This window comes from Epinephelus lanceolatus, chromosome 12, assembly GCF_041903045.1.
Source record: "Epinephelus lanceolatus isolate andai-2023 chromosome 12, ASM4190304v1, whole genome shotgun sequence".
In the NCBI taxonomy this organism is placed as follows: domain Eukaryota; kingdom Metazoa; phylum Chordata; class Actinopteri; order Perciformes; family Serranidae; genus Epinephelus; species Epinephelus lanceolatus.
In genome coordinates this window covers 20,801,586-20,824,855 of record NC_135745.1, presented here as the reverse complement: position 1 = coordinate 20,824,855, position 23,270 = coordinate 20,801,586, and the positions used below count along the sequence as shown (strand labels likewise).

The 23,270-nt window shown below is 40.0% G+C and overlaps 2 protein-coding genes across 2 annotated transcripts in view; both read left to right on the top strand.

Moving 5' to 3' along the window:
• The window catches only part of LOC117272143 (collectin-12-like), a 66,269-nt gene extending 57,783 nt beyond the window's left edge, over positions 1-8,486 (top strand). Inside the window, exons 15-24 of the mRNA XM_033650897.2 lie at positions 22-168; positions 524-614; positions 860-1,055; positions 1,316-1,410; positions 2,670-2,758; positions 3,027-3,114; positions 3,237-3,291; positions 3,414-3,567; positions 4,714-4,835; positions 7,050-8,486. Of these exons, the coding sequence (XP_033506788.2) occupies positions 22-168; positions 524-614; positions 860-1,055; positions 1,316-1,410; positions 2,670-2,758; positions 3,027-3,114; positions 3,237-3,291; positions 3,414-3,567; positions 4,714-4,835; positions 7,050-7,272 (1,260 nt within the window). The 3' untranslated portion in view covers positions 7,273-8,486. The remainder of the gene's footprint in view (positions 1-21; positions 169-523; positions 615-859; positions 1,056-1,315; positions 1,411-2,669; positions 2,759-3,026; positions 3,115-3,236; positions 3,292-3,413; positions 3,568-4,713; positions 4,836-7,049) is intronic.
• Positions 8,487-13,467: 4,981 nt separating this feature from the next.
• tmem236 (transmembrane protein 236) lies at positions 13,468-20,478 on the top strand. The gene is made up of 4 exons (XM_033650114.2): positions 13,468-13,843; positions 16,405-16,477; positions 17,300-17,423; positions 19,382-20,478. The coding sequence occupies exons 1-4, from the start codon at positions 13,590-13,592 to the stop codon at positions 20,020-20,022; spliced, it is 1,092 nt and encodes a 363-aa protein (XP_033506005.1). The 5' UTR covers positions 13,468-13,589; the 3' UTR covers positions 20,023-20,478.
• The last annotated feature ends 2,792 nt before the right edge of the window (positions 20,479-23,270 follow it).

The following is a 23,270-nucleotide window of genomic DNA, read 5'->3' as shown; positions in this document are numbered from 1 at the left end:
CCTTTTAATGATTGTCCCCAGGGCCACCCCAAAGTGTGTGAGAAGCTGAAAGCCCTGATGGTGGAGTGGGCAGAGGACTTCCGCAACGATCCCCAACTCAGTCTGATCTCAGCCATGATCAAGAATCTGCGTGAGCAGGGTGTCACTTTCCCAGCCGTAGGGTCACAGGTAGGTGTGTTGGGTGGAATAAATAAATGTTTTTAGCTTCAGCATACACTGTGTGAAAGCTAAATTTTGAAATTGCTGTATTTAGGGGTGGATTAGTGATGAGTCAGAGCCATACCAAACAACTGCAACATCTCCATTTCAATTCCAGCAGAAGACTTTTGTTGTGTGTACCCCTCTCTAGCTTCCTATATTTCACTGCCTATTAAAGGCAAAATGCCAAAGATCTGTCTAACAAAAATGTTTGTTTTTTTCATCGAGGAATGAGGTTGTTTTGCGTAAACACTGAGATCCTGACTCAACCTTTTATTCGTCTAGTTGTTGATTCACCTGAGCATGGATTATCATTTCTTCACAGGCTGCAGAGCAAGCAAAAGCAAGCCCTGCTTTAGTGGCAAAGGATCCCTCCACCTCAACAAACAAAAAAGAAGAAGAAGACTTGGCCAAAGGTGAGCAGGCCTTTAGCTGATGATCAGACAGTTAAGAGCACACTCTTCGTGCTGTGGTGTCAGCAGAGAAATGTATTTGAAGAGGCATTATCCTTAAAAACATGCTCACTAACAACTTTAATTCTTTATTTGCATTGAATAAATCACTGTGTACACTGGATTAATTCATTGCAGATGTTCAGCAATATTTTAGGACTTTCAAGGACATACACACATTTTCACTTATCTGCCTCTGTTGTGTGCAGCTATTGAGCTGTCACTGAAGGAGCAGCGTCAGCAGCCGCAGACCTCCCTGTCGAGCCTTTACCCAAACACCTCCAGCCTGCTCTCCTCACACAAGTCCGACGGCAGGAAAGTCCGCGCCATCTACGACTTTGAGGCCGCTGAGGACAACGAGCTCACCTTCAAGTCGGGAGAAATCATCACTATCCTGGATGATAGGTGAATTTTCACACACACGTATCATAAGCTGGTGAAAACAGCATGCAAGGATTCAGAGGACTGAGGAAATCAAGGTGGTGTTCTGAGCTTGGTGAAAATACCCTGATGGTTTTAATAGGTTTGCAACTGTGCAAACTAAGGCTTAGAATAACCCTCTTTAATCTGTCGACTCTTTAAGATGAGATTTTAATGCAGCAGTGAGAAGGCAACTATTTCAATCTTTTGTTTGATCTTTTTTTTTTTTTTTTTTTCAATTTCAGTGACCCCAACTGGTGGAAGGGGGAAACATACCAGGGAGTCGGGTTGTTCCCCTCTAACTTCGTCACAGCTGACCTCACCGCAGAGCCTGAGATGAGTGAGTACACGCACGCAAAACACATCCTGTATCCACTTATGTCATCTTCAGTTCTGTGATAGCCCATTTAGTCCATTAGCAATATTGCTTTATTGATCCTAGAGTGGGAAGTACTTTATCACTTGCACACGGCTGGTGAAACAATATGAATAACACAGCACAATCAAGCTGTGAGTCACAGACAGAACATGATCAACATCTTATCACTTGCAACAGTGTTGTCTGTAATTTTGGGAAGTCATATGAAATTTCTCTGACAGCATTTTGGACACTTTCGTCCTCTAAGAGAGAGCTTATATGTTTTCTGTTTCTGATGCTGATACAAAATCTTTCAGTGTCTGCCATATTGATATAGAATCATTCGTCATCTGTAGTTGCTGAACTGTAAATAAGCCATTCATGTGCTACTTTTATGTTCTTGGCACTGTCTCATAGTATGATGTATGCACTTTTTAATTCACCAAGCATTTAACATCTCCATCACTGCTGCCAAAATGGATTCTACTGTGTGTGGCCACAAATCGTTTATCCTCTGGTGTCACTTCTTGCAAAGCAAAACTCTAACATCTGTGCAGCGTCCAGTCACAGTGCAGTTATGATACAGGACAGCTGAGCTCCATATTGAAGTTGTGAAACTCATTTCTGTTTTGAAAAGAATTCACGTACTCCTGGCACTCACATGTGTCAGCAACTTAATGTGGGTCTGGGGTATATTGTTTTTTTTTTTTTCGGTCATCCAGTGTAATAGATTTTGTGGTTTCCACTGTTATCAGCTTTGCTTTGTTGCCAGCTGGTATGAATTTGTCACGCTTCTTAATGACACCCAAATGTTGCTGCTTTGCGACGCTTTCCTACCATTGCTTGTTTATCATATTCTTTTGCATGATGCTTCTGCGAGTGTGTCATCCCTCGAAACATTCATGCTGCATGTGTGCGTTGTGCTGTCTTGCTTTTATTTCTGCTGCATGGTCAAATGCCTTTACTCGTCAAACATGATGACAGCTTTTGATCGTTCTGTGTGTTGCTGCTTATTGTTACGGCAGACTGCACAAAAACTAACTTTTTTAAGATTTGTCAGTAGCTTGTATCAGATGGTGACTCTGATTTTCATCTGATATTGGGACCCATCTTTTGCGCTAGTATCAGAGCATTACTGAATGTCCAGTTAACGTTTCCTGACCTCTTATCAATGTGTAAATGATTGTTGCTGTTACATTGTTTTGCCGCTGACGCATCTGCTGGTATTCGGAAATCTACAGTGAAGACAGAGAAGAAGACAGTACAGTTCAGCGAGGACATCCAGGTGGAGACCATAGAGCCCGAACAAGAGCCTGTATATATAGACGAGGTGAGTTCCCTTGTGTGAACACTTGCTTACTAAGCTCTTTCTGCCTCATTGAGATCTCACTGTTGAATCAATAAATCAGGAGATTTGTTCCTAAGTAGGATCTGCAGTTTAAAAATGTTCACCTGCTGATAAAAACCACAGACTGATATAAACTAGGTTTTCTATTTTAGAGAAATAAATCTTGTTTCCTTCCAAACTGGATTGAAACTTTCACTCGTCACATTTACCTGAGAAGTGTCATCACTGGAACTTTACTGAAACATTTCAGGACAAAATGGACCAGCTACTGCAGATGATCCAGAGTGCAGATCCCACAGACAACCAGTCAGACAGCGTTGAGTTACTACAGTTGGAAGGTAAACTGAATTTGAGGTTGTTACTGTATAAAGTGAATGGAAGTGACAGAAGCTAATCTGGTATGATTCTTAATGTAAAACTTGATAATTGTTGACTGCAGATATGACATATTTCTCATCAGGTGCCTGCAATCAAATGGGACCTCTCATTGACCAGAAGTTGGAGGATATAGACAGGTACGTTATGCTGATGTGACATGCTTTGTCCAAAGTAAAACATGTAACTCTAACCTACATAATTCAAGCGTTGGAAGAATTCATTTAATCTAATCTATGTGTGTTTGGGTTTGTGTCATCAGGAAGCACTCGGAGCTGTCAGAGCTGAACGTGAAGGTGATGGAAGCTCTGTCTTTGTACGCCAAGCTAATGAACGAAGATCCAGTCTATGCCATGTATGCCAAGCTGCAGAGTCAACAGTACTACATGCAGCAGCCTGCCAACGCAGCACAACAGGTACAGTCAACTGGTTGCCCAGGCAAAAAAACTATTTTTCCAAGGATTAAATTTGTGCCATGCAAACAGGAAACTGTGCACATCCAGAATTTTGCTAGCACATGAAAATTACACAAAACCTCACTCCTTTGATATTCCTGACTCTACATGTTTCTTTTTTTTTCCCCTCTCTGTTTTGCATGTACTGTCCCTTAATGCTGGGGTTGGTAACATGTATTTGCTGAAACTGTCACTGTGTTCACACAGCACTAAATGAGACAGATAATCTGTTAAAAAAACAACATATTCCTCTGCCCACTCTGTTGCCTTAAAGCGCTTCCAATGATGTCACCGCAAGTGAACGAAAACAACCAATCAGAGCTGAGGAGTCTTTAAAGCTGTCAGTGTCTGCTTGTGAACTGCAGTCAAACTGCCAAACTAGGCAGCACTGATCAAATATGAATCAAGATTCTGTCACTGCATCACCTTTCTTTTACCTCAAGTGCTTTTAGAAACACATAGTGGACTGTTTCACTAAAAAAAAAATTAAGTTGGTCTGTTGGCTGGCAGTGCTTGGTACTTTCGGTGACTATAACAACGTGGTGGCCAGGTCGCAAACTCTCTCATTTTGCAGATAAACAGTGCACTAAAATATGTTTATGGAAACATTTGAGGTGAGAAATAGGCAGGAACAGAATCTTGACACATATTTAATCAATGCTGCGTTGTTTGGCAGTTTGACTGCAGTTCTCAGGGTGATTGACATGATTGACAAGTGCATCACAGACTCCTTGGCTGTGATCGGCTCTGACTGCACCTCGGTCTGATTCTAGTGAATGTCATTAGAAGCAGTAGGAAGAGGAGGAGGAACATGATTTTTTTTTTTTACAGATGATCTGTCTCATAGTTTGTTTGTTTTTCAGAACATAGTGACTGTTTCAGCAAATATGACACAAAGTTATTTTCATAAAAATTACCAGCTGCAGCTTTAACAGGAAAAGCTTAAATGAAACAGTCTACCTGCATGTGCTTTTGCTACTATTGGATGTCAGTATTATTTAGCTTTATTTTGGTTACCTACCTTTTTACAGTATACCTGGTTTAAAATGCTGGTGATCTTAGGCTTAGTCTGTTATTAACTCACACTGTGCATGTTTGTGACAACAGGTCTACCCTGGTCAGCCTGCATCAGGTTCGTATGCCATGAGCGGTACGGCAGTGCAGGGTTACACTGTTCCCATAGAGCAGCTCCCCGCTGGAACCCCCATACCTGGTCAGCCAGCTCCTAGGTGAGTTTCACCTACCCCCTCAGTGGCTTCTTATGCTGGTTCACTGCAGCACATTACAAGTTGCTGACATTATGAAACTTTGCTGCTCGTCATCCCCTTTTCTCTGTTGCTCCAGTATTTCCTGTCACTCTTCTATATACTATTTAACAAGGAAGAAAAGAAAATCAAGCCTATTTAAACAGCAACATAATGCCAGCCCAAACACCTCCTTGTTTATTTTTTCACTCATCTCAGGTGTATTTGCCCTTTCTAAATTATCTATGACATCTTTATTAGTACTGTAAATTCTCAAATAGTGGCTGGGACCTTTATTGCAAATAGAATTAGGCCTTGAGTGTAACAGGCACATATAAGAGATGGGCCTTTCTTTCCTATTTGCTCATGTAGTAGAAGTATATATTTCCATATGAAGCCTCCTTGTTTTCTGACCTGCTTCTTTTTTTTGTGGCAAACTCAAAGTTTACCTGTTGTCTGGATAAATTCAGTATAATCAAAACACACAGTACTGATTTCAGACTACACGAACAGGGTCATGTCATAGTCAACACTCTGCTGCTCTATAATTTACGTCTCCAACAGAAATACTGTTGTTTCTGTTAATTCACTAATTATGGGTGCTGTTTCAGTACCATCAGTCAAACTTCCTACTCATGTTTAACATTAAATGGCTCCCAGCAGCTCAAATGGTATAATTCCTCTCAGTCATGGTTGGCTTTTAAGTTTTAATATTTGCTGTAAGTGCTGAGTTTTGTTGGCAATAACTTAAAGGGATATTTTGCCAATTTTCAACCAGCTTTGTATCATAACAGTGTTGGTAGTATGTGTATATGAACTAGAGGTCAACTAATAGTGGATTTTAAATGGCCAATATAATAACAATAGTTTTGAGCTGGAAAAAGACGATAGCTGATCAATCGGCCAATTGGCTGTAAAATCAGCTGTTCCAGTGGTAAAATGAAATAGAAGGTTTGTGTGCATTCATGGCTGGAGCACACTGAGTGCCAGCCCCTCCTGGTCTCGAAGTAATAATGAGTTGATAGTCGTTTAGATTATCAGAAAATTATTTCACACACATTGTTAGTGTCATGCTACTTAATTCTAGTGAAATTATACCAACTATTCTTGAAAGCAAAACAGAGAAAGCACATAATGCTAGTCTATAACCAGCAACATTTTACACCCCTAATAAAGAAGTAGAGCTGTCCTACATTATTTGACTTTCATTTAAATCTTACAAATTATCTAAAGCACACATTACCCTGTATTTGCATGTGGGGTGCTCTGTGCAAAAGCTTTACAGCCGTACCCACATGACAAGTAGCAGTTACAGCTATCGGCCACTGTCGGAGCTCCGTTCCGCCATTAATGATTTATATAAAGTCAGATTGTTGGTGCCAATTAATTGGCCAAACTGATGAATCAGTAGACCTCTATTATGAGCTGAGGTAAACCCAGATCTCCCTGCTTATTCTTGGGTTCTTGCTGGCTCTAGAGTTGCTGCTCAAACTTCAGATTGTACTTCCACATTTTCTTATGCCTGCCACCATGGACGCAAAGTGTATAGAAGAGGATTGAGAGAGAGACCCGCTCCTCCCTCAGTCGAACTGTTAAACTAACTTGAGCTGATCAGTCAGTGCACTCTGGTAGTTGTAGGTTTTCTACCTTTTGAACAAAAGCAAATGCCACATCCCTTTACTCTGATTCCTCTGGTCATGTAGCACAAGTTTCACATGTTCTTGCATCTTTCTACTGCACAGACAGGCCAGTTTTATAAAAAGATAATCTTTCCAGCAGTGACATACTTCTTAATGCTGCTCAAAACAGACAAACGATCTTGTGACTTTGCAAATGAAAACAGTTTTAGTGTTAAAAAGGGAACTTACGAGCAGCAGATTGGTGAGTGTGACTTTACTCTGTTCTTGTGAAGATTGAATAAGTGCTGTGGAAATCTAAATTAGGCTAAAATTACCATGTGAGTTAAATTTAAATTACGGGTTAGTTCCATGCCCCTTAGTGTCACCCGTTCTTTATTAGTGGGTAGCATTTAATTAATCGTGCTAGTCACGGCTATTATTTGACATTGGACAGTATTTGAATACTGCATTTTATTAGACAGTTACAGTATTATGAATTCTACCTTCCACCTACCATTTAATTATAACACCTTGCTGTACTGTAGTTTTGTAATTAATGTTGCTTCATTTTTTTTCGCAGTGACGTTCATATGTACATGGGCCAGCCGCCAGTCTACACTGCAGCTCCAGGCAGCATGGCCCCAGCAGACTTACAGTCCTACCAGAACCCAGCCAGCGCCCCAGGCACGACTCCCGCAAGCATGACGCAGACGCCAAACTACAGCAGCACCCCCTCTGGCCAGAGCATAGCACCTTCCTCAGACCCCTCACAGGCCCCCTACTCAGAGAAAGCCTTGTTATAGGGCCCCCTGAGCTCACATTTATCCTCACGCATACACATGCACCAGACCTGATCAAACAGCGGTCGAAGATAATTTCTTTTATTACGTTTTATAATTTGTTTCACCATGGAACACCACATGGAGGAAACAGTTCAAATAGAGTAGACTAAACACGGCATCCGGCACGCTTTGTGTCGTTTTATTTGGCAGATAAATATACAGTTACACTTCTCACTCCAGGTTTAGAAGTGATCACGAGGGTTTGACTTGAGGAGCTCACACCAAGACAAACATGGTCTAAAAACAGACACACTATGTTCTTTTTGGATTGTATTTAATTAATGATTCCTCTGCATCTACACACCTCTGCTCTGTTTCTTCACGACTCAGATGTGAAGACACGGAGCTTCCAGTTGCACTTTTACTTTCAGTTGCACTTATTTAAGTTTCGTTCAAGCCTGATCACTTCCAAATCTAGATCTGATAGCAATATCTTCATCGTCCATTTTGATGTACAAGACCTGACATCTATTGCTTCCTTTTTATGATAGGACTATTGACAAAATGTGGGAATGCTTTATTTTATGGGTCTGAACTACACAATTAGGTTATCATGGGGAAAATGAGACAAAGTTATTGTATTTAAGCTTCAGTTTAATTTCAAAGCAATTAATGAGGAATTTCCGTAAAAGAATGGCAAAAGTAAATATTCTTTCATTAGTCATTTAACTTAGAGAACGTTATCCTTCACACTGTATATATTTTTGGATATTCAGGTGACCTACTATGGACTGGCTTAAGATGTTTTAGGTTACGCTAGCAGTTCATTACAGTGGAACCCGCTTACACTAATCAACCAGAATCATTCCCATACAAATGATGTTTAAATATTTTGCTGATAGTAATCAAGTCGTCACTTACGTCTTTTTGTACATGACAGTATACGGATAAAAAAAATCTATGGTACGGTAATTCTTGTTTTGTTTATTTAACTTAACTCCCCTGATACTTTGCCTGGCAGTAACCTGTCTGCTTCCAGCTGGCTACCTGAGGCTGGCAATGTGCGCACATTACAATCATGACAGTGAAAAGAAGGTCATTTTCTCTAATGAAAAACGTAGACTAAGAGGGAGACGACTGGTTGCTCTGTTTATACAAATGTGGATCAAAATCTTGTGTCAAACAACAGAATCGACACAAAGTCAATCCAGGCGCTCCGAAAAAATCTAGAAAAACAATGAAGGAATATTTAAAAACTTTTATTGTAGCGGCTACATCATTACAAGAGCCAACATGTTTCTACCACTGTAGGTCTTGGTCAGGGCTTTCAAAACGAAAAACGTAGTCTCTTCAAAATGTATCACAAACTGCCAAAAACGAGCCAGTGAGATGCAGCAGTGGTGTTCCTCAGGCTACTTTGTGTAGTTTACTAAAGCAACAGGAAACACTCATGGCTGCTGGTAGTGGAGACAGGAAACTAATGCGCACGGGGAAAGCACCTGTGGTTAAAGCTGAACTCGTAAAGTGGACTGATAATGCCCCTACGTGATGCCCCCTATTATTTTATATTCATGTAATTGATATACAAATGTTAGTTAGATGGTAATCTGCATGAGGGATAAAGAATAATACTCAGTTATATGAATCATCTCCTGATAGTTATCACTTTGACTCTGACAGATGTGATCACTGTAAGAGGGTTCCACCTTAACTAGAAGTGAAGTCAGCTGTTTATGTGCAGTATTTTCTTAATAATAAGCATCAAATTCCCCACTTCTTTACTAAAAACTTCCAGGAAATTACAAAATTAAGAAGTTACGGACCTGTAAAATAAAGCGTCAACAAAATTGCTTTGAATAAACAAGTGTAACTGTGAGCCACTTCACCCTAACTACATAATATATATGCAATTACTATTTGATCAAGTGTGAAATACACACAGGCATTCCTTTACAGCACCCCTCAACATGCACACTGGAGCTACACACAGGACATCCAAACACACTACAGGCAGGTGTACATACAGCCGCACACACACCAACACAGTTGGACCAGTTGGTTGATACCTTACCGTCACTCACACACTAATATGCCACAGCCTTCTCACCCACTTTAAGCAACTGCAGTGCTAATCATGTCACAGAAAAAGAGGTGTCAACTCATATTGACATTTGTTTTTTTAAACAGGAAAAAGGACTTTTAGTGATGTTAAAACCATTAGGTTAATACATTCTGTATATGTTGTCAACTTTTAGAAGTACTGAAAACTGAAGCCACTTTTTGTTTTTGAGGGGAAAAAGAGGAATTTAAGCATGCACATGACTCTTGTATATACTGTACTGAACTCGTAGTGAAGCCACATGACGACCTCATGGGTGGGCTGTATGTTAGCACAGCTCCGGGTGTTTCCCTCAGCCTTAAAGGTGAACTCTGCAGTCATGACGTCCCTGCTGAACTGAAGGTGTAAAAGCCAAAGAGAACAAAGTGGGGGGAAAAACCCCGTCAGAAAACCCGGTATTTTTCTTTTCTTTTTATTCTTTCCGTCACGTGATTGACTCTCAACTTCATACTGCAGAGTTTTCCTTTTCAGAACGAGCAGCTCTAGATCCTTGTCGGCGGATATAAGGTTTGCTCTGTGTCCATTCAGGGGCTGTACTAACAGACTTAAGGGGCGAACTCTGAACAGCCCCAGTGTCTTCAAAGCATCTCTTTAGTCAGTGTTGAAAAAAATGAATTTTGTAGTGCGTTTTAATTTATGTTTTGATTATTGTTATTGCTATTTTAAATGGAGAAGCAGTGCAGGATGTATGTATTCAGAGAAAAGCGGAGTATGTGATATTCTGCCTAACTTAGTTGTATATTTAAATCGCTCACACGAGAACATGGACATTTCTCTCAGTGTTTGATACATGCTTATTGTACTGTAGGGTCAAATGGTAATGTGAAAAACTGATTGAACCTCCCCACGCATTTTGAATCTGTCCTTTCTCAGAGATGTGTAACACTAAAACAAATTCTACCTGACGCAGGACTGACATGAGGTTTGATGAGTTGGGAAGGTTCAGTCAGGGTTTGTAAACACTTCTTCTCAAGTTCTTCCTAAGCTATCAGTTACAGCGACACTTACCGATCAAATATTGTACCAAGTTCTCAAACCATAAACACTCTTCTACAGCTTCTACGTCTTCAGAATCTTTGGGAAAGAGTTGATGTTTACAAATACTGACTGGATTGCAAAGAAGCTGATGAAACAGGACGAGTATTTTTCTGTTGTTTAATATTGAATGATGCTAAATGAAGGAATTATGAAGCAGTTATATAAATAGGATGAACTAGATTTTCCAGTCGCAGGACAAATTGGTGTTTGTGTCACCACAATTTCTCTTGAGATTCTATGTTTCAGTCGTGCTCCTTCTTGCCACCCCTGTGCCACTGTACGGATGTAAAGCAACTCAGCAACCTAAACTTTCAGGACTTTGCAAACAAGAGGCCGTTTCATTCTCCAGAACTTGATTTTAAGTATTGATATAGTTGATTTGAAAAAGACACGGAATCTTTTTTTGTTTTTGCTGCCTTCAACTAAATGCAAGCGTGGAAATAGCGTTAATCTGTTGGATCAAAGAGGGCTGAAAATATCAAATATATAAAAAGTAGCAGCTATTCTGGGACCACGGGACCAGGAGCCAGTTAATCATCACACGTCATCCGAAATGTAACATCTTGTTGCACCACAGTGGTGGACCGCAGCCCCCGATGTGACTTTATTGCACAGGATTGAGATGTTGCCTGTTTTTAAGTTTTAAAACATCGATTATTGTAAAGGTTCTGTCTAAACTTGTATCCTGCTGTTTGTATGTATTCTTTTAACCATACTTATTAATTGGTATTCACAATAAAACCAGGCCAAATGTACAGAGTAATACAAATAGCCTTGTTTTACTGTTTTTCTTATTTTAAGAGCACTTTCAAGAAACAGGAAACAGTGTTTTTATTTAGTTATATTTAGCTTTGCGAAGAGTAAGAGATGTTTTCAGGAGAGCATATTTTTCTCAACCACCTCTCACCATGAGCGACAGAGTCCTACATGAAGACACTGTTTTCTTTTGAAGTGAGAACAGCTTTGATTATTTCACGAGAGATTTCTGTGTTTATGTTTTTGTACTCTTTTCTCAACAGTTTGAAGTCAGCGAGGCTGAGTTGGAAAAAGGTGTTGTCTCATATTTATGAGTACTAGAATTTCAGCAACATATGGGTCAAGACGTGATGACAGTTGTTTGCTTTTTTCGATGAAGCAGATCAACTAAGCTTTTGAAAATTGCATGTACACCTGATTGCTTTATTAGGTAAGTGTATCTAAAACGATTGCAGTCTTATACAACAGTTCAGCAGTAAATTCTACATTCATGAAGGTTTTAATATTTAACAGTGGTGACTACTTTATTATCAATCAAACCCATTCCAACCTTTCCATCTATTTCTAATAGTTCACCTTCTTCATACACATTTACACCAGCATTGCAGTGTAGTGTCGGCTTTCAGCATGCAGCATTCACACCCACAATTTCTTTACTACAATTTCTGTACTTTTACTTAAGTACACATTCAAGGTACTTGTATTTCTTTTTATGCCACTTTGTACTTCCACTACATCTCAGAGGTAAATATTATACTTGTTACTTCACTGCATGCTTCTTTACAGATTATGATTTATCTCCAGATGTGTTGGTTTTGAATGTTTGTGATAAAGTGAAGGATGAACATTGAACCTCTTGGATCAGCTGGAAAATTCGTCACAAACCTGAAAACGGCTGTTTTTCTGACTCCATGAAAAGTTGACTTTTTAGATATAAGCAGTGGTGAGGTGGTTGTTGGTGAGGTGAGTGTACGACTAGGTAGGTTGGTAGGTTACAGAGGAGGAGGTGAGTAAACTCTGCTGTATATTCCAATGACTTTTTAGCTGCTAGTGGGTGTCCTATAAATGGCCTGGAAAAGAGGTGGGTGTACCCTCCACTACACCAGTGGAAATCTGTGGTTCTCACAGGACGGTGACACTACAAACATGATGATCTTAAAGAATATGATGCGTTGCTGTAGATTAAACTACCCAACAGTATATGAAGGAGTTGAAATTAGCTCAGCCTAGAGGAAAATAAGAATCCTTCAGGATCTAAACTTAAAGTCACAAAATTTGTCACTGTATTAGCATGGAGGTAAATCCTCCACTGGCTCAACCGCCGAGTTGAGGGAGATGACGCAACATCTCAAACTTGAGGAACTAAGATTCACATTAAATGGCTCTTCTGATAAATTTGTGAGAACTTGGAGACTCTAAACCCCAACTTTATTGATAACTCCACGTGAGGTAAATCACATTTACTTATTATTTTTTCAATCTATTTTTTTTTTTTTTTGACATCTTGTATCACAATAGGATAGACCCTGATAGGCCTTTATCTTTTGTAATGCTGTATAGCTGTTTATATGTAGTTAAAAAACAATAAAAAATATGTTTTAAAAAATTAGCTCAGCCTTAAACATCTAGAACAGTAAAATGCAGCATACACATTAATACAGCAGTGATATTAATCCAAAAACACTGATGGGGAACATTTTACTGCACAATTAGTACTTGTAGTTTTGATACTTTAAGTAAATGTAGCTTAAGATACTGACATATTTTACCTCAGTAAGGTTTTAAATGCAGGACTTTTACTTGTAGCAGAGTATTTTCTCACTTCTTCCACCACTAACATTCAGTTTTTTGTTTCAGAGAGGTGCTGAGAAATACTTGAAACCAGGTTTTTGTTAGGACATTTCGACATCATCCCCTGCCCTGCCACTAGATGGAGGTGTGTGTGTGTGTGTGCGCGTGCGTGTATTAGAGAGACCTATAAGGCTGGACAGAGGAAACTGAAGTGTAAAAGGCATGTCACTGTAATTTCAAAGTGTTATTTTAAAATATTGATTAATTGCACATAATTTATTTTATTTTGTTGCAGTTACAACAAAAAAAATGTCTGTTTCAATAGTTCATCAAAATAACATCTGTTAAAACAGACAATGTAATCAAGCGCTCTTTCCAGAGCCCGTGTACAGTCCAGTTCTCAGCTGAGCGTAATTTTCTCCTTGAAATTATGGGATGGGAGTGCTCTTCTTTGTGAGCCTATAAAAAGGCGAGCATGCACCTCATTACCTCAGCAATAAAAGAATACAGCCCCCAGTGCAGTGTAAGCAATGTCAGTGTGCAGAGTCCAACAGCTCCACTGTCTTGTTTCTCGGGCGATGATTGTCAAAGTCTTTTGCTTCAAGTTCAGACCAGCAGCTGGTGTGCGGGGACCATGCCCTCGGGGAAGACGGTCAAGTTCATCCTGTATGAGGTGCTGCAGTTTGCAGCCCTTATCGTACCCATCTTTGTGATTATGGAGAGGTTTGCCAGCCTCATTCGTGATGTGAAAGGACGGGATCTCACGGCCTACTGGCTCGTGGTGGCGGCTTCTATTGCCTATGTGACCACTGTGACCCTGCTGGTGTGGGTTCCCCTGAAATATCTGATCCTGAAGCGGAAGAGGTTTTTATCGGAGATCACACAGTGGTGAGTACACCTGTTGGGAAGTAGTGTAATCAGTGTCACAGTGATTCAGTATCTGCATTTAACAGATAAAGAATCCGACATAAACAAGTGAGCAAAGTCAAAATGGTTAGAATACAAACCCTTTGAGGCAGATTTGGGATCTTGGCCTAAATAAAATTGACTTGATGAGGAGAAAAACACTCGTAATGATGCAGTAGTGGAAGGAAAACTGCTCCTAAATAATGCTACAATATAAAATACATTATTACAAATATGTCCTGCATTAAGACATTTAATCAGAAAGATATGCTTTAAAATATTGAAAGTAAAAGTTCCCCATGATGCAAAATAACCACACGAGTTATAACATTGTAGCTGGTCAATGTGGAAATAATCTTGACTAAGCCTTCTTCATACTGTTTTGTAGCTTAATCTTTAACAAAGCATCATATTTTGCATGCTTTGTTTATATCATCTGAAAGTGAAACTACGCAACTAAGTTTATTATCTCAGAATCAAGAGAAAGGTTTTAATTGGAAAAACAAAAAATCAGATCTTGTTTTGTTTTTTTCCCATGAAAACTTTTCTGAGATAATAATCTTGTTAATTCAGAAAAAACAGGGCAATTTTTTTTCTCGTAGTTTCTATTTGCACTCATGTAAGAATACTCACACTGCATCTATTTGGCTAATTTCACTGATCCCTATGAAGTGTTATTATGGATCCCACTGCTTGCTGTGGTTGGCTAGTCATGTTGACGTGTCAAGATGGCAAAGTGGTTATAGTTAGGGCTTGCCAGTCTCAGATATCCTCTGAGATTCAAGTGGTAAATGTATGACAAAAAAACAAATGTACTGGCAGAAAGTCAGGTGACTTAGCATGAAGAGTGAGACAGTCCATAGAGGGAATAAGACATGGTAAGTGAATGGGTGAGGCACAGGACTTTCACACAGGAGGGTTTGAGTTGTGTGTGAGTCATTGACCGTGTTTACATGCACATAATATTCAGGTTTTTGTGCTTATTCCAGAAACACAGTATTCATACTAAACTGCATACACGGCTAATGAAAATAAATATTCCACAGCTGTGCATACTCCCATTAACGTGCCTTAACATGTTGTTTATCACATCAAAATATGGTAAAGTGTAATAACTGGAGCTGCTTGTCATTTTGCTTCTTTGCATCAAAATAGTTTTTTTTCAGTTTCCTACCAGTGGCGGACATGTTGGACAGTGCAAACACAGCCTCCCTCTTTTATTTGTCCAACCACCATCTTGAAAACGTCAGTGTTGCGATATTTGCACATATCCGAAAACCTGTTGGTGTCCAAGTCTTTCGTAATGTTTAAAAGTGGATGTGTCTCTTTTTAGGAGCAAAAATGTTGGCTTTTCTTTTGGGCATGCATCTGTGACACAGCCTTGCAAACTGCTGGCAAATTAGTCTGTGAACAATGTATCCATGACAGTGCACAGACCAATAAAAAAGCAAAAAATACCCCAAAAAAACCCAAGTGAGACAAATAATGATAATAATAATAATGATGCATTTTATTTATAAGTGCCTTTCAAAGCTCTCAAGGACACCTTATAAGACACAAAAAGACACAAAAAAATGGCATATCCCACGTCTTCATCGGAATATGCTAAATTCGGATAAAAGGCCTAATTCGGAATATCCAAACTGAATATACTGTTTACATGACCCTTCGGGAGTTATTTTCCCAGTATTCACCAGCTCATTATACATTATCCCACTTATTACACGGCTAATTATCAGTTAAATAAATAATTTGAGACAGAATATTGATTAATTATATGATTTTTATTGATTTATAAATTAAATTGGGAGGAGAGAATAAAAAACTGCCAGCAACGGCTGAATCTGCGCTACAATAGCTACAGGGAATCAAGAGAAAATGAAAAGCAGTGTTCCTAGCAACGCTGGGCTACATAGCAACGGTCATTACACAGTAATATCAGACCTCTGAATGCCGCGACTGACCAATCAGAATACAGCATTTAATAGAGCCGTGTAATAAATTCAGAATATTGTCCCATTCAGAATGATAGTGGAATATTGTTGTGCATGTGAAGGTAGCCAACGTTGGCTTATCGTTTTTAGACTTTGCTGACTCGTTGGTTTCAGTTGTTAGGATGTATAAAGCTGCTGAATGCACACTCTTTACATAAGACTAGCTGAGTGGACTTGTACAGTTATTGTCATATTTCAACTTTGCCAGTTGCTAGGGCGCCCAGGAATATACACCCGGGTGTAAAAAGCCATGTTGGCTATTCCAGATAGCATTGTTGGCTCCTGACACCTGGGTGTCTATTTTCTGTCTCAAGTGAATGCATGACACTTTGATACAGTACATGTATTAAGCAGCATAAAATGAAGTAGGTATAAACAAATCTAAAATTGTACTTGAGTAAATGTGTTCAGCAACTTTCCTGAACGCCTGACGATAACACGATACAATACATGCATACAGCATTAAGAGGGATCAGCACTTCTTTTAAAAAAAAGGTTCAATGATCGTTGTTTAAATGTGATCTAAAAACAACCGTTTTTGTTTTTCAGGAGACCGACAGCGCTGGCGTATCTCCTCCTGTGTACATTACCCTGCTTTGCTATTTTAATAGCCAGCTCCAAGGTAATGTCATCGAGACTGATCGTTCTTGTCATGGAGAGGCACCTGTTGACGTTTTGTTCTGTCATGCTCCGACGGGGACCTTGAACAGGCATATTTGTTGTAAACAGTCCATTTGTGGCACCAGCTCGTTTTATGACCCCCTTGTGTGAGAGAATGTGTTTAGGGCACTATTATTATTCACTGAGTGATGGTTGACACGGCGCATTGCACCACAGAGAAAGAAGAAGATTGCTTGTCACCAATTCCACTCAGTCTCTTGAGGTTTCGCTCCTTGAAGCTGCATCCAAATGTTTTCTCAGTGTGCACTGAGAGGGACTTTAGCACCATCGCAGTTGTAAGAAAAAGGCAGTGGAAACGTGTCCACCGTCACATGACTGTACTCTCTGTGTGGGGTATTCAGTAACCCACAGTGAACATAACAGGTTGGCCATTAACCCAAGCTTTAATATCATCCACCACTCTAAGAGAACACAGGAATTTTTTACATATATGTGACGCTCTCTTTTATTTCTGGCCCAGCAAGGACATAAATAAGAGCATCTGGCCACACAGAGAGACGTGTCAGACATATTCATACATTAAATATTTCTTAATCTTATTTAAAGGGCATTCAACAGTGCCTTAATGTCCGTAATGATGGGGTGATAAAACCAGATGGCTTCATAAAAACTTGGCTCCTCTTCCACAGTCCAGCCAAATACCGTGACGAAGAGTTTCGATTCACCTTCTTCCTGCTCCATCCCTCATGATTTCAAAGTGGCAGATCAGTTCTTTGTATTATTGAATTCACATTTGTTTTCACTATTATGGGTTGTACCGTAGGTGCAGGTGGACAGAGGGGAAAGGCTTGACCATTTCGCTGAGTTGCCCGTTTCCTTGGTGCTTTTCTGCCTCATCTGCATGGATATCATAGAGAGGATACGCCCCTGCAAGCTCATCGGACAATGTGAGTTGTTGAAATGAAATGATGTTCAGGTGTATACGTCGTGCATGTTAAGTGTTTTATGTTGTTTGTTCTGCGAGATCAAATTGATTAAACGTTTGTTGATATTTTGACATGACACAGCAGGAAAAGCATGAGTGTGAATAATTACATTAATCATGGTTGAATTCCATTTAGCTGCTGCAGTTTCAGGGTCCTGGTACTGGGCATGCTGATTCAGTGTCACACTGTGTGGGGCTTACTGGGGTACTTGAATAGAACAGAACAGAACCATTTATGTTATTAGTAGCTGTTAATGTCTGTAGTTGTTGACTACAGTTGAGGAGATACACTCACGCTGGGTTCACTTCTATACTGAATCAAATAGTGAAAATAAATATTCCCCATTTTTCTGAGGACCCCCTGAAACTCTCTCTGGACCCCTGGTTGAGAACTACTAATGTAGATCATACTGTAGGACTGGGCGATATGGACAAAAATTCATATCCCAGTATTTTCAGGCTGAATGGCGACATACTATATATATCTCAGTATTTTCTACAAATGTTCAGTTGCAAGCTGATCCACGGCTTAAGTCCCCTGTTATTTTTGCTGCATGTGTTTTTCCACAGCAGGGCAGGTAAAAGAAGTTCACCTGTTGGACGTGAGCTGTTTGCAGAGGTGCAGTAAGAGCCTGTCGTCTGCAGCTCTTCATCAACATCTCACTGTGGATGTTTCTAATTTTACTCTTCTTCCCTGCCAGATTGTTACAGTTGTCTTATTTAAAGAGAAGCCGCTAACAAAGTTTCGCTAATTCGGTAATAAACATATTTCAATTCCCATACAGTCTTACATAAAATTTTTATTGTGAAGCAGCAAAATAAGGGAATGTTGAGTTTTAAAGCAGCAACTTTACACAACTTCAGATACAGCTGATAGAGAACATTAAAAAAAGTTAAAAAAAAAAAAAAAGGCAGATATCTAAAGTAAAAACCAGACGCAAGAGAGCCTACACCGTACCCTCTGCTGTAACCCAATGTGCACCTCCACAGAAATGTGACTAAACCTCGCAGCGACGCACACCTCCTGTCTATTTTTGCAAGCTAAAACCATTTCCCTCAGTGGAAACAAAGCTTTTATTTACTTTAATTTCACAGATAATAAAGAATAAATTGTGAAGACAATAAAGCCTCCACAAAAATAGCATTTTAAGTCTTGTGCGTGACTTATCCTGGCTTCATACGAGTAGAGGGAAAGTCTGCTTGCCGCTAGGCTAATTTATACAATGAAAATGCCACAGGCTTGTGCTATAAACGTTAGCATATTGTATTTGTGGGGAAAATGTGTCCAGATTTGTGTACTTGTGTTTGAAATTGTCTCTATTAAGCCATGTTTAATGTGTGTTTTGGGTCTGTTTTGAATTAACTAAAACTTTACAGCACTTCACAAAAAACCCAGCTGATGACTAGTGTTTTGGAGGTGTAACTGCAGAGTGACACAGACACACCACCGCACAAGAATAAACGCTCACAACAGCATAGGCCACGTGCGTAGGCTGCAGTGTAGGCTATGCATAGAGCTGACGCACACACATATAAATCCTGCTTAAGACTGCAGTAGGCCAGTATAGTCGTGAAATAGCTACACAAACTACTGTAATGCAGTCTAATACAACAATCCTGCCATAAATCCTGCCTTCATGTTCAGTTTTTGGTGGAACTGTTTCAGAGAGATTTTGATTCAACTTTGTGATCATTTTTGGAGGCTGTAGTTTGTGGTGATGTTGAATTGTATTGTGCTATACTAACAGCTGTTTCTATTATCTTGCCCACCACACCCAATTGATATCAACGAGGGTAGGCTAAATAACAGAAACACCTCTGTGTGTAATGTATAAAACTGATCTTGACATTGGCTGGTCCTTAGGTAAACATAGTGCTGTATAACAGCTGATGTTGTGTGTGTGCTCTTGTCATTTGCAGCAGACAGTCTGGATTTGGACTTTGACATGCCAGGCCCCGTCCTCACCCACCTGGAGCAGGTGACCTCCGTAACAGGCCAGCTGCATGCTGAAGAAGGCCAGAACGGTTTGACCCAAGGCCACCCACAGGCCAGGAATGGCAGCACCTCTGGTAGATGGCAGGACCTCGCTGGCTCACCCAGCCACTCAACACCCAGCTCACGAGCTCCCAGCACAGCCTACCTGTACTCCTCATCGTCACGCCCCCAATCCTACTCAGGTCCTCTGGGCTTCCTGTGGAAGAGGGACAGAAGGTCAGAGGTGTTTGTGGACAGCTTCCTGTTTTGGTTTGACACTGTGGAGATGGTGAGAGTGGCAGGAGATCCATCAGTCTTCTACTCAGTCTGGGTGTTCCCAGTCTACATCCTCGCCTTCATGTCCACTCTCCGCATGGTCATCACTCCTAACAACCCCTTGTTGTCTTTTGCTGGAGTCGCTCTGCAGGACTTTCCTTTCTTCATCATTCGAGTCGCTCTGATTGTCGTGTTTGGTTATGTAACTCCTGTGTTGTACTCATTGAAAAATGTGCTGGTGAGCCTGACTTTTATCTACTTCACATTCCTGACTAAGCTGAGGATTTTCAGAAGGCAGAGCATGTTTTGAGGAGGAGTGGCACATTCTGTTGTTAATGAGAGATCCGCTTTGATTGTGGATGGTTGAACAGTTGGTGTATTTATGTGTAGGGAGCAGCACCAGAGGAACATGGAGCTGCTACTGATGATCAAGAACAACGTGCTTTGAATTATAATGGCTGCAAGTGTATTAGAAGGTCATTCATCCAAATCAAAGTGTGGAAATGGTTCTGGATTTAAAACAAAAAAAAAAGCTATGTAGGTTGGAGTGTACAGTGAGCCAACTGTCTTCATTTTTCTGTGACATATTTGAATCCAAATGTATTTATTGATGCTTAATTTTATGTTAACCTGCTACATTTTTTAACTGTACCACATTTCTCAACACACTGCAAACATTTGTTTTAAATAAAATACTGTAAAACATTTCAGACAACCCTAACTTTGTCAAATAAATATCCCTTGTTTTAACACAGGTGTGAAAGGAGTCGCTCATGCCCAAAGAGAATTATTACCTGACTTTGCAGCACAGCAGGTCCAGATTCAGTGGAGATCTGAAAATCTATGAATAAGTCTGGGATCATGCTTCGATTGATATATAGTGCAATTTAAATAAGTGGTTGGTAAATAATTATTGATGATTATTGATACTTCAAACACACAGTTAAAGCTGGGGTAGGCGATTTTGTTTCGGTTTCATTCATCATTATTTCCTATGATAACTTTAAGCATACTGTAATTCAAGTGGACTGAGAGAGACTTCAGCACCTCCTCTTGGCTCTGTTTTTAGACTTTAGAGAATCTAGCCTGTAATGGGAGACTGTGGCCAATCAGAGGTTATTTCTGAGGGAGGTCGTTCCTGTTGGCTGTTCGACAAATGCAGATGCGTGTGCAAGTCCCTTCGATGAAAGTGTGGTTCAACAGCTGACAATTCTGCAGAGAAAGTTGCTGTTGTAGCATTAACTGTCAAAAAGAGTTCCTGTGTCCTTTGTCCATCTGAACTGCCATTTAATTTCACTTAATTGATTTAAGGTGGCATACTTTTTAGAACAAGAAACTCTGTGTTTGAGGAATATTAGGGCCAGGCATAAAAAATTAAATCAGAGGAGGAAAATTTATCATTACTATTATCACTTTTTTGCATTTTGAGAATAAAGTCAAAATGTCAAAAATGAAGTTGACATTTCAAGATCACAGTAGAACTTTGAGAATAAATCGCAGTACTTGTGTTGCAGTGTTACGTACGGCTACCTCTACAAAATGCTTTGTGCAGATTAATGGGTGTAATTGTATCTCATAATCAGTTTTAGTAACAAGGAAATTATTTATCTTTTAGTGCATAAATACAGTGTGGTAATAAGTATCAGAGCTTTAAAGAGATTGTGCCAAAAATTGCATCTGTTCAGAGAGACATTACCAGACAAACTTGGAAGAGACGACTGCATATGTGGAAATGGACAGGTGCAAGGATATCCATGGTTACATCTGCGAGACAATAGAGAGCTTATGTTGTTTGTACTTTATTCTCGACATTTCAACTTTAATCCCAACATTTCAATTTTATTCTATAAACAAAAAAACCCAAACAATGAAATGCCAAAATAAAGACAATATTAATATATAATAAAAATCTTCCTACTCACATTTTTTCCTTTATGTCTGGCCCAAACACTTAAAAAAAAAATCACCTGCCACTGAATGAACAAACTGGGTAATGTTACGTACTGATGGCCTGTGCAGACTGATTTTTTTTATTAATTTATTATTTATTCAACCTCAGTTTAACCAGGAAGTCCCATTGAGATTGAAAACCACTTTTAGAAGAGACACCTGGTCAAGGTAGCAGCCAATCAGAAAACATTTAAAATGCTACGTTCTTTATGCCCTGAAATCCATCAATGGATATAAGTGTTTAAAATGTTTTCTTGTTCCACGTCCAAGGTGCAGAGTAGGAGAATTCAGTTTTCCCCACATCTGTTAAAACCTGGGGTACATTAAAAAGCAACCACTTGGAGGAGCATAGCTGGTGACTACCACAGCCGACACACAGCAGGGTGCAGAGGTAGGCCGGAAGGTTGCCCAGTATTGCTTTATAGATAAAAAATATACCAGTGCTGTTGTCTGAGACTGGTCAATGCTGTCCAACCCACCAAATCCTAAAGAACGCACTGATGACTAAGTGACTTTGCATTTAGAATAAAACATAGAGATGCTCACCTCTATTTTACCACAGTTTGCCTGCCTCAGACAAATTTCTTTGATGTGAGACAGAAAAAAAAGGCGAGTCAGCACAGAATCCACACCCGTGCCTTGAGCCTGTGTTTCTGCAAAAGACCACTCACCACAGGATAGATCTATTCACTCATAAAGATGATCACTCCTGTCCTTGTTGTGGCTCTCATTTATTAAGGTTTTTCCTTTAATTTGTCTCCCATGTGTAGATGCAACACAAAGGGTTACTCCTCTGTGCTACCATCAGTGTGTGTAGACCTTACTGAAGATGCTGTGTGTATTATCTGTTTTTCTCTTTCATGTTCGCCTCTATCACAGAATCAGCAGATGGAAATATTTTCTTTGTGTCTCTCTGCTTCTGTCTCGCTTGCTTTGTCCTTGGCTGTTGCAAATTAGCATCTCACCCTCGTCTTTTGCCTGTGGTGCAGGCACCATGGTGGTATATGTGTTTTCATGGCCGTATAACTCACTGAATTGTAACCTTGGGCTATGTGTGTGGCTGTATCAATACAGAAAGCCACAGTGACACCACAGAGAGACACTGGTGTATAATCGGCAGTCCTCCACCAGGACACGTCTCACAGAATTATACCCCATGGAGCACTTGGTCTTTGTCTGTCTGATGGATGAGCCAGGGCCGCGGGACAAACTGTTTAAGGGAATTGCCAAATCGGTGGCTCCTGTTTCTCCCCCCTCCCCCCAGAAAAGGGAAAAGATGAAGGAATATGAAAAATAGCAGAATATCCGTCTGCATACGTGGTGATAAATTGAGTGAATCGCCAGTGCCACACTGAGTGGGAAAACTGTTTGATGATATACACAGCCAGTGACAGGACACAGCTGTAATTCACAGGGACGTAGCAGAGCTGGCCTGCTTTCACTTACTGGTATGAAAACTAAAATTAACTTTCCTTAATTTCCCCACAGCCACGATCATCCTCCTCCTTAATGATTCATTCTGTAATCTGCAAGAAAGCATTAGTGCAGCTTGAGTTATTGTGGCCGTTTTACAGTCATGTTGGCAGTCTGGAGTACACTTTTTTTTTT